The sequence below is a fragment of the Colobus angolensis genome, unplaced genomic scaffold (genome assembly GCF_000951035.1).
Source record: "Colobus angolensis palliatus isolate OR3802 unplaced genomic scaffold, Cang.pa_1.0 Scaffold95, whole genome shotgun sequence".
Classification (NCBI taxonomy): Eukaryota; Metazoa; Chordata; class Mammalia; order Primates; family Cercopithecidae; genus Colobus; species Colobus angolensis.
Genome location: NW_012123487.1, coordinates 10,996,378 through 11,011,095, shown reverse-complemented (window position 1 = coordinate 11,011,095; position 14,718 = coordinate 10,996,378). Strand labels below are relative to the sequence as shown.

General features: G+C 38.0%; 1 protein-coding gene across 2 annotated transcripts in view; it reads left to right on the top strand.

Annotated features, from left to right (window-relative positions):
* Positions 1-14,718, top strand: part of UNC80 (unc-80 homolog (C. elegans)) — a 230,726-nt gene that overhangs the window by 59,263 nt on the left and 156,745 nt on the right. For both annotated transcript variants that reach the window (XM_011932342.1, XM_011932341.1), the window contains exons 15-21: positions 1,264-1,411; positions 3,478-3,626; positions 6,051-6,217; positions 6,962-7,060; positions 11,016-11,230; positions 12,303-12,409; positions 14,111-14,207. In XM_011932342.1, the coding sequence (XP_011787732.1) occupies positions 1,264-1,411; positions 3,478-3,626; positions 6,051-6,217; positions 6,962-7,060; positions 11,016-11,230; positions 12,303-12,409; positions 14,111-14,207 (982 nt within the window). The remainder of the gene's footprint in view (positions 1-1,263; positions 1,412-3,477; positions 3,627-6,050; positions 6,218-6,961; positions 7,061-11,015; positions 11,231-12,302; positions 12,410-14,110; positions 14,208-14,718) is intronic.

Genomic DNA, 14,718 nt, shown 5'->3' with positions numbered 1-14,718 from the left:
GCCCGTCTCGGCCTCCCAAAGTGCTGGGATTACAGGCTTGAGCCACCGCGCCCGGCCTAAAGTCTGATATTCTTATGCTTGCCTAAACTTCCAACTGAACTCATACAGACCATACAAACATTTTAATATCCTCTAAAGAGAAGATCTGAAATTATGCCTTTTTTGGTGTATTTTGTAGAAAACACAGAATAATTTGTACTTCAGGGCCTGCCAACTCAGAGTTTTAAAGAGCTTTATAAACATCTTCACAAATTCTTTATGGAATGACAAATACCTCTTCATGCAAAATATATTTTACCTAAGTGCTTTGCAAACTTCATTTTATAGCTAGCAGCATTTATTTTGCAATAAAAAATGAGTTTGTTCATTATCTGGAAACTTGTAAACTCCCTGGGAATAAAAATACCTAATTTCAAATCTAGGACATAATAAAGGAAAAGTGAAAAACATATCAATCCTTCTGACTTTGCAATGCAGATGGAGAGATTATAACAAGGTTATACCAAGAAGCCTATTGCTAATTCCAAATTTCAGTCTTTTTTTTCTCTCTCAAAATTTCCAAGACTTTTTCCTGGGCCTTCATTTGTCAAAATGATGTTATAAATAAATTTTCTTCTGGACCACACTTAAGGGCACTAATAAAATCCCAATTCTCAGAAATTGCTTTCCCTAATCTGACTTCAGTGCCAGTGCCTGGTTGTCCAAAGTTCTCCATCCGTAATTAAGGTGGCCCTCACTAAGCCACCCCTTCTTTCTTGATCCTTATCCCTTTTCCCCTCAACCCAGAGACTTCAGTCATTGCCCCATTTCATTCCATTGTATAGACATTCTTCTATCTCTTTTCTTCAGATGTAGTGTGGCACACATCTTCCCATTGCACAAAGCCTTTGACGTTTTCTAAACATGGCTTGTCAATTCTATCACTTACCTAAATTTCAAACTTTGAGGTTTTTTTCATTAAGATCTTAAAATCTCGATCTTGGTGAAAATACTGAAATATTTCTGGGACCAGCATTAGACCTTAGTTCTGAGCTTTGGGGTTTTTCCTATGGAGCAGTTGTTCTCAATGTAAACACCCTCAGACTTCTCAGTCTGTCTCTGCTCACATCTGACTCAGACAAGAGGGGCTAGCAGAGTTGCCTGTCACCGGCCAGTGGGGATGGTTGGAAACCCTTGCCTTCTGAAGGCTTCTGTCTCAGATTACCAGTATCCATAGCTTAAGCTGGTACTTGTGACTTTTTCACTTTTCTTCCTTCATTGCAGGCCCAGAACTGCCTCACTAAGCTATACAAGCTAGATAAGATGCAGTTCCGACAAACCATGAGGGACTATGTGAACAAGGACTCTCTCAATAATGTAGTGGACTTCTTGCATGCTTTGCTAGGATTTTGTATGGAGCCAGTCACTGACAGTAAGTAAAGCTGCACCGAAGTTCCAGGAGAAGTCATTGTGAGGTGAAGTAGGTAGTATTTCAAGGGGATACTAAATTTGTGGAGGTAGAATTTAGAGGAAAAGATACGTTTGTGTCTATGCATGTGTGTGGGTGTGTGTATAGCGTATAAACAAGAAAAGCTTGCACATTATCTCTGATGACACATTTTGGAGGCTCTCTGAGGACAACTTACCACAGTAAATGAAAGTTTGGTAAAGCTTGTGGAGTTCTCATCTAGCCCCTCAATGTTTATACTATCCCTTATGGGACTCCTCTCTCTCATATAACCTTCTGTTGTATGATCTCTGAGGCAGTGATCATATTCATTAGTTCAACGGATGTGAAGTGAGTATTTATAACGTACAGGCATTATAGTGGCACAGTGCTTGACAATTTTTTCACAAAGTAGTATGGGAGAAAAACCTTTTGATTGCAGTAAACATAGTAGTAACACAGTTTTGACACACACATACTTAATTTTTTTAAAAAGACAAATGGATCCAGAGATAAACCTACAAGCTATTTTATAACTTAATGGTTTTCAGAAAACTCTAGTATGAAGACCTAAGTTACAGAGAGAGACCAATAAGTGTCAATTGCATTTATAGTAAACCAAAGACCACCAGTCCAATGTGAATGCAAATGCAGCAATGCAATGAAAATAATGTATGAAGCCTGAGTTTTCTTTTATTCAAAATACATATTTTAATTAGCATTTGGGAAGGATAGCATTGTAGTATAGGCTTTTATTGTTTATATGACAAATGTATGATAGTAGTTGATTAGTTTATAATGAAAATATATTTGCTAGATTTGGAAGCAGTTTTCCTGGTTGTAACCCAGGAATACTGTTTGGTTTCATATTAAAATAAAATATTGCTCCTCTACAGAACCCCCTAAAACAATCTATTAGCAGAGTTGTTTTAAACCAAACACAATATAAATTAAAAAGACAATAAATTAGCATGGTAGTTGAGACAATGCAAGATAAATTCTTGATTACAAATGATTTTTTTCTCCTTTTTAAACTATTTGAGACAGAAATTATAAGCATAGACTAAAAGAAATCCTTCAGCAATGTGAAATCTAGAGATCATCCCCTGTCAATTGGCATAGACAGTGAGAGGTTGGTAATAAAGTATATTACGTTAAGGTGAGAAATTCCTCCTGCGTTGCTTGAGACGTGGGAGTGGATCACGGTGAATCAGCCAGGCAGACATAGGTCCCTATCTGGTGAATCTTGGAGCTGCCCATACTCTTCGTCACATTTCACAGGTGGTTCACAGGCCATGAGAAATCCTCTGGCACGGGCACTGGATACTTATGTGTTGCCTATGAAAGATCCAGTTTTCTGTGAAAAACGGGTATAAAATGCCATGGAGGTCGAAGGCTTCCATTCACGGGCATTTCACATGTGTGTGAGCAAGAAGGAGGTGGCTCTGAGAAAGGTGGGAGGTTTCCCCTCTCCACCTGCCCAAGAAGTCTCTGGAAGAACTCTGAAATTCTTGGCAGGACTCTGTCTTTCCCAGGGCCTATGTGAGCTTCCCTGCAGGGCTCCCGCCTGACTCTTCCTTCTCCCTTCCCAGCTACCTGGTTGGCCCTACCTTATTCCACTTCAGACAGACTGAACAATTTCCATTGAGAAAGTAGCATTTCTCACCACCAGAAAGCTTGAAAATGAACTCTCCATTGAGGGGTCATTTAGGAGCTTTTTTTTTGTAAGTAATCACCTATTTAAAAACTACTCTAAGCCTAAAAGTCTTTCCTAAAGTTAAGAATTGGTTTCCTTTCCTTTGCTAAGATTTATCAACAACACCATTCTGGAAATACAATTGGTTGTATCATAGTAAAGGCTCTGAAGGAGACTGTGATTCATTTATTTCCAGGTCTGCCTATAGATTATTAAACCAGGGTCATCTTTAATTCCTTGTTTCTGTATTTCATGTAGCACTTCACTAATTCCTGGGTGTCAAGCACTGCCTTACTCCTACCCATAGTGTAGCTTAAAGGAAACATTGTCTTTAATTTGTGCCTTTGCATTCCAGACAAGGCTGGGTTTGGAAATAACTTCACCACAGTGGACAACAAATCCACAGCCCAAAATGTGGAAGGCATTATCGTCAGCGCCATGTTTAAATCCCTCATCACACGCTGCGCTTCAACCACACATGAATTGCACAGCCCTGAGAATCTGGTGAGAAGCTCTCCTCTCTTCCCACAGGAGGTCTCAGTCTCTGCCCTGAGAAAAGTAGTCATTGTCATGGCCATCAGTAAGAGAAGTTGAAATCTAAAAGTCTACACCTTAAAGTTTAAATATCTATTTTCCCTGGTGTCACCAGTAAGTCATAATGGAGCCATAACGACACTTTTCTTCTCCTTGTTACTCATTATCCTATTTGTAAATTAACCTATCGTCCTCTGCCATCTCAAAGGTTAGGGAGTGTTTGGTGAAATAATTGTGAAGTATGTTGAGCCCTTCAGAAAGAAGGTTCTAGAGCACAGTTTGTTGGCTCATAAAATACTGAAGAATGTTATCCCAAGCATTATTTGAAACCATATTTACTTTAAAAATTAATGCAAATATGTTGCTGAAATTGGTTTTGTTTTCTTTCATTAAGCACTGTCTGTAATCTTTTAGCTACTTGTCTTGAAAGACTGTTAATTAAACCACTGAAGTCACAATAGGATAGGGAAGAACCAGGTTATAAAAGGCTAGCGCTAAAGGCATAAGAATGACACAGTGGACTTTGGGGATTCAGGGGGAGGGTGGGAAGGAGTTGAGGGATAAAAGACTACAAATGTAGTTCAGTTTTTACTGCTTGGGGGATGGGTGCACTAAAATCTCACAAATCACTACTAACGAACTTACTCATGTAACCAAATACCATCTGTTCCCCAAAACCTATAGAAATAAAAAAATTAAAAGGCTAGTGCTTAATTACCACCAAGAAGATTGTGGTTTGGGATACTAAAATGTAGATTAAAGCTGAAAAACCTGACACGAACAGGTGAATTCAGGTATCTTTGGGAGGCAAAGTAGCATTTCTCTATACTACCAGTCTGTTAGATATTATGACTCGTATGCAGAAATCAGCCCATTTGCACATGTGGACCCTATCAGCTAATGTGCCCAAATCAAGGAAATTATTTTAAGCTATTATAACTATTGAAACAATTCATTTAACTTGAGATAAACGGGATAAAATCCCAAACTAAAGGAATTGAACTTTGCTGACAGCCAAAGGCAACCCAGCAAGTTTCTTGGAGCTTGGGTGTAACACAAGTACCATCCATGCATGCAATTTGGTCATAGCAAAAGTAATTTAACAGGTTGAGTATGATATACATGACTGCTTATACATCTTTTTTTTACGAACTCATGTATAGAAGAATACTCTATTTCTTAATTTTTTAAAAAAGGAATCTTCTTAAATTTGACTTTGAACTCCCATCCCGTAAGAACAGTGGGACGTCAAACTTCTGTCATTCTAGGGGTTTCCCAGTTCACAGTGTTGTGTAAAGACCCCCAAGTCTTAGGTAGCATCTAGAGCCTGAGGAGGTTCCACAGGTCTCAATTATTAGTCTACACCTCTGATTTCACATAATACTCTTCGCTGTGTGCTTAGGGCTGTGCACCCTCTGGTGAGTTTGGAAGCTTTCCTTTTTGGAGTCTTGCCCCATTCCTAGAGGAACTACTGCAGAGCAGAGTGAGGAGCACAGGGCCCTGCTTCCCACCGAACCCAAAGTGTTCTCCATCCATGTTTTCCCCAAGGGTCCTACCTTCTACTTTCCTAAAAATTATGGACGTAATTGTCCCAGTGGTCTTAGGTTTTGAAAACCAAAACTATCAAGGTAAGTGTTCTTTAGGCTTCTGCATTCTGCCTTGACATGAACTTTTCCTAAGGCAAAAAAATACAGTAACTGCCTTCTTAATGAGCAGAGAGAGAGGGGAAATGCTGGATGCAAAGCTTAATTTCTCAAGTAAAAGTCCAGCATGTATTTTAAAATATTGATTCACCAATATATTGGTTTTAATAGCCCTACATCACCTTGAGTTTGTAGTCAAGTTCATGTTCAAATGGGCTACAACATATATGTAATTTGCTAAATCTGTCCAGCAAAACGCATCATCTTTTGAATAATCTGTCTTTGGCAGAAGTGTCTAAAGGACTTAATATATTTTGTCATAATGATGCAGAAAATTTGGAGAAGCTGAACAGGGACCAAAATCTCTAATGTAAACACATTTTTGACTACCTTTTTCTTTGCAGGCATCTCTTCAGAAGTTATAATTAAAAGAGAAAATTAAAGCTTGGGAATCCAATGGTTTAAAATGTAAATTAATGTATTTCTAATGATGCAGCCAACTTTCTGAATGAAGCGTGATAACCATCCTTTTTCATACCAAGGATGACCAGCAAAGGCCTTGGTAATGTTCTTCTATAGGAACATTGTAGAGGGAGTATACCACCAGCTTCACCAGTAGTAAACTGTCCTGTCTTAATGATTCCAATGCTCATCTAAGCCTAAGGAATTACTTTCTTCCTCTCTACCTGGAAAAACTATTTAATCGCACAGCTATCTTTCTTTCCCCAACTTCCTTCTTGCCTCTGAACAGGGACTGTATTGTGACATTCGTCAGCTGGTCCAGTTTATCAAAGAGGCTCATGGGAATGTCTTCAGGAGAGTGGCCCTCAGCGCTTTGCTTGATAGTGCGGAGAAGTTAGCACCAGGGAAAAAGGTGGAGGAGAATGAACAGGAATCTAAGCCTGCAGGCAGTAAAAGGTTAGAAGCTTGAACTCTCTGAATATGAGTGTTTTCCTGATGTCAGTAGAATAGAATCTGCTGTTGTACTGTCTGTGTGGTTCCTGTGGTGAAACTTCAGTATAGGAATGGTAAAATTATCTTGCATAAGTGGTTTCACTGGTGTGCTGCAGCTGCAGCTTAGAAAGTGAATGAATTTACTGTCAAATAAATGCCGCCTGTAATATGAATTAGAGCTCAGTTGTTCTTGAATTTTCATGTACTTGAACTTCACGTCATAGCTCTTAATTAAATGGTAAAATGCTACCTGTTTTAGTCTCTTCTGTACATAATTTACACTTTTATTCAGAAAGGAAAAGCAATTACTGATACCATATAATCCTGTTCAGTAAATTCTGTTCTAAATGTGGCAAAAGACAAATGGCTAAGTAATAGCCTGTTGTTTTTCCTTCTAGTAAACATATTTATTTTATGCCTATTGTATATTAACTCCTACCTAAAAATTAAAATAAACTCCTAAACTTAAAATCCTGTTTGCAGTTAATGACTTTGTTTGCAATAATGGTGATATTGTGAAGCAAAAAGGCTGCTAAGTCATGAGTTAATGGTGCAGTATAAATTCTAAACAACATAGATTCCTGGTGACATAAAGTTCACAAGTGGCAAAGTTGTCTACAACAGAATGTTTTTGTTTATGAAGTGTATGAAGTATTAAGAGTTGCTATCCTGCTCTGCTGTAATTGTTGGAATGCACCATTTGCATAGGTCAGAGGCGGGAAGCATTGTGGATAAAGGCCAGGTATCCTCTGCACCTGAGGAATGTCGCAGCTTCATGTCTGGTCGCCCCTCACAGACTCCAGAGCAGTAAGTAGCGTTGGCTTTGTCTCCATTGTAAAGGGCTATGCACTTCACTCTGAAAGAATTTCTGTTTTCCGAACTGCTATTTCTTTGTTTTTCATCTCCTTTGAACTTTGCCTTGTTTCTACCCTTTACATTTCATTCCCAATGCCACTAACCTCTCCAGGCCAAATCACAAATAACCAGTCTGTACCTATGAGAAGCCTCCCTAACTACATTTCCCATCTCCAGTCTCTCCCTCGCTTCTGCTTTTCATGCACACTACTGAAGATACACCTTGAAAAATGGTATATATATCAGGTGGGCTGGGAGTGTCCTCCAGTTTCTTGCTTAAAATCACTTATACTTTTTTAAAAAATTAAATGCATGAATGGCTGTCAGTATACTTAATGAAGCTTTTCTCAAAAGAAGTAACAAAAACTTCTCCAATGCTCATGTTTAGCTGAAGCATAGACTGTACCCCATTGTACCTTGGTCCTCTCTTGAGATCTATTCCAGTGTCCTCTGACATCAGTTAATCTACACTTTTCGTAATGGAAAAATAAAAAAAATCTTTAAATTAGTGTCCCCGGAAAATATAAGGGTTACTGTAGACACTAATTGTACAGCCTAGTTCTATGCAAGTTTTATTTGTATTTTTTCTCTTTTTGAGAACTACTAATCCACAAGTGGAGTGAAAACATGTACTTCGTTTAAGGTATACCATTCTGCTTCCCAAAACCTTACTCAGTATTAAGTGATTTTTCTTCTAGGGATCCTACAGTATATTCTAGGTATTATGGTATCCTTTCTCCACAGTCAGGGAAATCAAAGTGAGAAGCAAACAGCCATCAGATAGGACCTTAGTAATTCATAGCAAGTGAACAAAATCTTCAAAGAAAAAATGCCCACGCAGTTCTTGGAGCACTTCAAAATCTTAGAGATTTTGTAGTAAACACAAATTTGTGATAAATACAGTTTTGTATTTATTTAGTGTTCAAGTAGATCAAGTCCATGAGTTCATGGAACATGTGAGTTTTTGCATATGGCTATAGCCCCAGTGTGGAGACTGGGCTTGCTCATAGTAGGCACTTAATCTATATTTCATGATTGAATGAATGAATGATTCAATCAATCAATGAAAGGATAAAAGTGTCAGATTATTATTAAGCTTTTGTTTTCTTAGTCTTCCTTTCTTAAAATTCAGTTTTAGTTTTCCCTTTAAGGTAGCCTTTAAGGACATGGTAAAAAATCAAACATAAGCTCTAAGGGAAAAAAAATTAATGTGAAAGACAAAGTTCTGTGACTGAATAGCCATGAGACTAGTTAAAAGGCTTTATACACAGAAAGTCTGCCCAAAAAAGAAGAGATGATTTTCTTTTCAGATAACACCAGCAACTATTGAGCTAATCTGATCAATGAGAATGATCAACTAGGCAAATTGGATTTAAAAAATAAAGCCACCGACTGTATATTTCTAGGTTATTAAGTTTTCTAGATTCCAAAATATTCTCTTTGTTCAGTGTTCTGTAAAACCACCTAATTTCTTAGCATTTAACACATCTTTCTTCTTATGTGAAGATACATGTTTTAATATGCCTCTACATAAATATTTCCACTTAGAATGATATCATACAATGTCAAACATGGAAATTTTCATGATCCCAATAGGCCCAAAAGGTAACCATGTCAAATGTCCCCTAGTTAGCACTGGAGAAAGATGGGTGGTTACTTCAGATGACACTGGCTCCTCCTCTAGCTTCTCTTTCTGTTTCCTTCTCTCCCCTTGTGGCCCTGTGTCTTCTTCCTTCTTAAATAATAGTCACATTCCCTGAGTCATATTAAAGCAGTTTTATGTACTCATTTCTCTGAAACTCAATATTGATACACACCATTGGACAAAGCCAATGTAACATTTTATTGAGGAAACTGAGAAATTATAACCTCCCCAGATGTTTTTACAGCCAGACCACATAGTCATGCACATATCATTATGCCATGCAGCTGCCAAAAGTCAGAAATGCTTCATACCCTGTGATTGTTTGATAAAAAGTAACTGAGAAATCAAATTTTAGAAAACTAATTTAAATCCATACCATATTTGATAAACAGAATGCCCTATTTTTAAAAAAAGAATTTAAAAATATTTAGTACTCTGATGAGATTTTAAGAAATTCTGGATACCCATATAAATATCTGTAGAAAAGAATTGCTGTACAGGGTTGATTCAGCCCCAAAGCTTGTAAGAAAATCAATGTGTAAAACCCCATAAATAAGTTTCGTTATGTATTTTCTATACCTTTTCCTTTCCAAATTACTGGAGTAATATATGTTGCTCAAGCTGACAAATGTAGAAAACACAGAAAAACATAAAAGGAAAGTAGTTTAAAAACGGAAATACCACGAACTAGAGATAACCTCTGTAAACTCTTTGTGTATTATGTTGGAGACATTTTTGAGCATGTGTGCACACAAAACCACACTCAGACACGTGGTCACTTGTGTACTTTCTTTCCCAGTTAACCTGGTGATGTTATTTTAAAACCATTTGATTGTTGCCTTTTCACTTTGCAGTATATAGTGAATATTTTTCATATAATAGTCCTCTAAAATAAAAGTATAATGGCTACAGAGTATACCACCATATGGAAATCCCATAATCTATTCAACTGTTTTCCTAGTGTTGAACATTTAGATTGTTTCCTCCTTTTTTAAGTTGACCAATAATAACTCAGTGAGTATTTGACCTTCTAGTACCTACATCTTAGTATGTTGTCCCATAATTTCCATGAGATTGCTTTCTGGAAATTGAATTTCTCTGTTAAGGGCAGTGATATAAGCATCGGATAACGTATTGCCAAATTACTTTAAAGAAAGGTTGGATCATTTTACCTCCCCACTGGGAGTATGATAGTAACTATTGCTTTCTCTCCTCCCCACCACCGCCCCGCCCCATGAACTCCCTTAATCATTGCTAATTTATTGAGTAAAAATAAAGATCTTACTTCAGCTACCTGTTTTTTAATTTCTCGTGAGATTAAATTCTGCATGTTATTGACCACTGGTCTTTCTCCTATTGTGGAATGCCCTAATCAAAAATCCTCTTGCAGGTGTTCCTGTTTGCCCTACTGAGTTGTACTTATTTTTTTACTTTCAAGCCCCACCTAAGTTTCTTTGACTTACTGGTTGTAGGATGATGCATTTCCTGGGTATGGTGTGATGACATTCCATTCATTTAAATATTTTTTTGTAAGTTTATTTGGTGTTCAAGTATGATACTATACTGGGGTGATGGGTGGGGAATGAGGAACAGTACTGCACAAACCTCAGGGGTCTTTAATAAAAAGTTAAATATTGGCCGGGCGCGGTGGCTCACGCCTGTAATCCCAGCACTTTGGGAGGCTGAGGCGGGGGGAATCATGAGGTCAGGAGATCGAGACCATCCTGGCTAACACAGTGAAACCTCATCTGTACTAAAAATACAAAAAATTAGCTGGGCGTGGTGGTGGGTGCCTGCAGTCCCAGCTACTCAGGAGGCTGAGGCAGGAGAATCACTTGAATCCAGGAGGCGGAGGTTGCAGTGAGCAGAGATTGTGCCACTGCACTCCAGCCAGGGCGATAGAGCAAGACTCCGTCTTAAAAAAAAAAAAAGTTAAATATTTACTGAAATTGTAAGTGCTTCTGATATTATGACTCACACCTGCAGATGAATACCTGAGGTAATATTTAATGTTTTTATTAAAGTTGAAAAAAACCGACCACCTCAAGTTATAGCTGAGACATGACTATTTTCAGGAAGAGCTCAGAAGATCAACCTTGATCTCTTTCCTCCCACTTCAATGCCCACTCTTCCCACATTTCAGTCCATCAAAGATTGTTTTGCATGATTTGCCTAAATATCATTGACAGGAAGTTAAAAGAAATTTAGGAGAATTTCTCAAGTGTTGTCAGAAGTTTAACCCTATCCTCTGCTTGCTTACAGTGATGAGCAAATGCAAGGAGCCAACCTGGGGCGGAAAGATTTCTGGCGTAAGATGTTCAAGTCCCAGAGTGCAGCAAGTGACACCAGCAGCCAGTCTGAGCAGGACACTTCAGAATGCACCACTGCCCACTCAGGGACCACCTCTGACCGACGTGCCCGCTCACGATCCCGCAGAATTTCCCTCCGGAAGAAGCTTAAACTCCCCATAGGTAAAAGTATGTCTGTATTTGTTTATGGATTATCTTATTACCAACCATGTCCTCAGATCAATTCAGTAATGCATAGTAGGGCTGAAAAAGAAGATCTTCACATCATAAGACCTAAACTGACTTCATTCATTCATTCCTTTATATGCCTCTTCTGTGCGCAGTCACTACACTAGCTATCAAGCATTAAATAGCCAGCAAATACACACAGCCTCCCAACTTTGCTAAACTTGCAATATAGTAGGAGTCCCAGTAATTAAAGCAGATAATCATACAACTAAGTATAATTGCAAACTATGAATTTTATGAAGGAAATATACATAGTTCTGTGAAAGCATGCAACAATGAGACCTGACCCAAATGTGGGGGAGGAGGCAGAAATCAGGGAAGGCTTCCTAGTGATAGTGGCATTAAGATCTCCAGGATACTTGGGAGAAGGAACGAGAGCACTCCAGGTAGCCATTATATGCAAAGATATTAGGAGGCCGGAGGGAAGTGAAGGAACTGAAACAAGGGGACAAGTGGCTGTATGACTGTAGTAGAATGATAGAGGCCAGGTCAGGTTGACTCCTCATTCTAGATCCCTGGATAGCCAAGATGGGATGTTGAACAGGAGAGTAATTCAAGCAAGTAAACTTTTTCCAAAACATCACTGCATGGAAATCATACTGGAGGGAGCATGAGTAGATAAGGGAGACCAGATGGAAAGTTAGCTAGTAGGTTAGGTATAAGTAAATGGAAGCTTGAACTGGGTGGTGGCCATGTAGGCAGAGATAAATGAACACATTGGAGAAATATTTAGGAGGCAAAATTCACAATCTTTAATGAGAGATGTGAAGCTGGATAGATGATGGTTTCATCTCAACCCAGATTCTTTTTGTCCTGGCCCCACATGCTCATGTAATTTTATAGTCTAACACTGAACATTTTTATTCAAAGCGTGTACATTGAAAACACTTTGTTTTTCTATTTGTACCAAGTCATGTAACTTTCATCGCTTGTTGGGCTTTTGTTGACATTTCTGTTTAATTGATTGGGTAGAAAATGCTACATTGATCTAAATGATTTAACTATTAAATAGGGAACTGGCTGAAAAGATCATCCCTCTCAGGCCTGGCAGATGGTGTGGAGGACCTCCTAGACATTAGCTCTGTGGACCGACTCTCTTTCATCAGACAAAGCTCCAAGGTAAACAGGACATAACTTGTGTAAGCGAATGTTGAAGTCGCTAATAGAAACATGTGAAGGCTGAGAAATAGCAAACACCTGCAGGAACCAAATAAGGAAAAGCTGAAGAAACTCTCCAGATGAACTAACTCTGGAAACTTAGATAAGCAATGGAAACTAAAATGTTTAAGTAGTAGGCTATCATAGGAAGGGAAAAAGGAAAAGTGTAGTCAAAAATTATGTAAAATTATAATGCAGATATGGAGATGTATATAGACATTTTTCCCAGCCGTTTTTAACTTTTGACACACCTATGAAATGACTGACATTTCAAACTCCTATCCAAGAATCCGGTAATTTTATAGTGATTCCTTTTACATATTAAGACACACATAATCCATTCTTTTTCCACTACTTTTGGCACCATATGAACCATTTTCTGTATTGAAAAGAAGAAAGAAACTCAGGATGACTGTTTTCACTACACTCCTCCTTTGTAATACTGTGAAGCATTGGAGTAGTGTAAGATTTCTTCCAAGAGTCTTCTCTGTGGATGCTCCGTGGCCTAATCATTTGTATGCCTAATTTTCAGCATATGTAAGAGTTACGTTTCCTTGTATGTATACAAATTATTTGTTTACATTCTTGTGTTTTCTAATCTCAGTAAAACCAGGGTTTTTGTTTTGTTTTGTTTTGTTGTGGGTTTTCTGTTGTTGCTGTTGTTTTTGTTTTTGTTTTCTTTTTGACAGAGACCCTATCTGTCGCCAGGCTAGAGTGCAGTAGGTAATCTTGGCTCACTGCAACCTCCACCTCCCGGGTTCAAGCGATTCTCCTGCCTCAGCCTCCCAAGTAGCTGCTGCTAGTGTGTGCCACCATACCCAGCTGATTTTTGTATTTTTAGTAGAGACGGGGTTTCACCATGTTGACCAGGATGGTCTTGATCTCTTGACCTCGTGACCCGCATGCCTCAACCTCCCAAAGTGCTAGGATTACAGGCGTGAGCCACCGTGCCCAGCCAAACCATTTTCTTTTATCTAGTCTGTTTTAAAAGTGATATTTTGAAGTTATACAAATAATATGCAAAACTGTTGGATATTTGGAAAATATATGTATCATTCCTTCCTTACCTTCTATTTGCTAAAAAAGCATAAGTCAAATATTTGAGTTTGTGTGGCCCATAGCTTCCTTGCTGTGCGAAAAATTTTGAGTACTGTTGACCTAAAAGCAAGATGAAGAACATATTTTAATTCTTAGAAAGAGAAACATGTTATTACATTTTCATTATAATGCACTCTATAAATTAATTTATACTGATTATTTCAAAGATTTAAAGTATTCTATTTGGCTGTCTTTCACTTTGGTCTGATTTTCAATTGTGGTATTTGTAAAGAATGACTATGTCTTGCTATTCATTAATTTCAGTTTGGACTTTACCAGATTTAAACTCTAAGAACATCTCGATTATTTTTATAGCACCAGATTATTTAGCTTTAGTTATCTGGGACCTGGTTCCTTCTTGTAGTTACAGTGATGTCTTTTTTGGCACATGGGAATGAACTACACTGATGACTAAACTAACCAGATGTGGAACCCAGAATAGCAAAGTAATCATATAAAAATGAGTAAACAACTCATTTTCAAGTCAAGGATTGATCTAACCACAAAGATTTACCTTTGAATCTTGTTATCTCTCTACTTTCTTTCTTTTTTTTTTTTTTTCAGGTCAAATTCACCAGTGCTGTGAAGCTTTCTGAAGGTGGGCCAGGAAGTGGAATGGAAAATGGAAGAGATGAAGAGGAGAATTTCTTCAAGCGTCTTGGTAAATGTCATCCATCCTAAGAATTCTATTCAACTTTCATCAAACAGAACAAAAACTTGATTAGATTAAGTGTTCCATTTTCTATTTTCATTGGTTTTTCCTTCATTTCTTTCTCATACATGCCTTCTACCACTATCTATAGCTTCTGTTTTTGCAATTTGATTCAACAGACATTTATGGAAGCCTCACTATGTTCCTCACTCTGTGATGGGCATTGGGTTTGCAAAGAGTAAGATCCAGCCTCTTCTGCTGTTCTATCCTTTATTAAAATCTGAGAACTTTACAAAACTTCCAGAGATCCTTTTATCCACCCACCTATCTACTTACAAATTCTGCTCAGTATATCCCTAACAGGTGGCCAGCCGCCCTCTGCACACTTTCACTGAGGGGGAGTTTATAACTTTACAAAGCAACCTGTTCCAGAGCAAGACAGCCTTAATTATTAGAGAATTTTTCTTTACATTCTGAAGACATACTTATCCACAAATTTGCTTCATTTGTCCTAGTTATG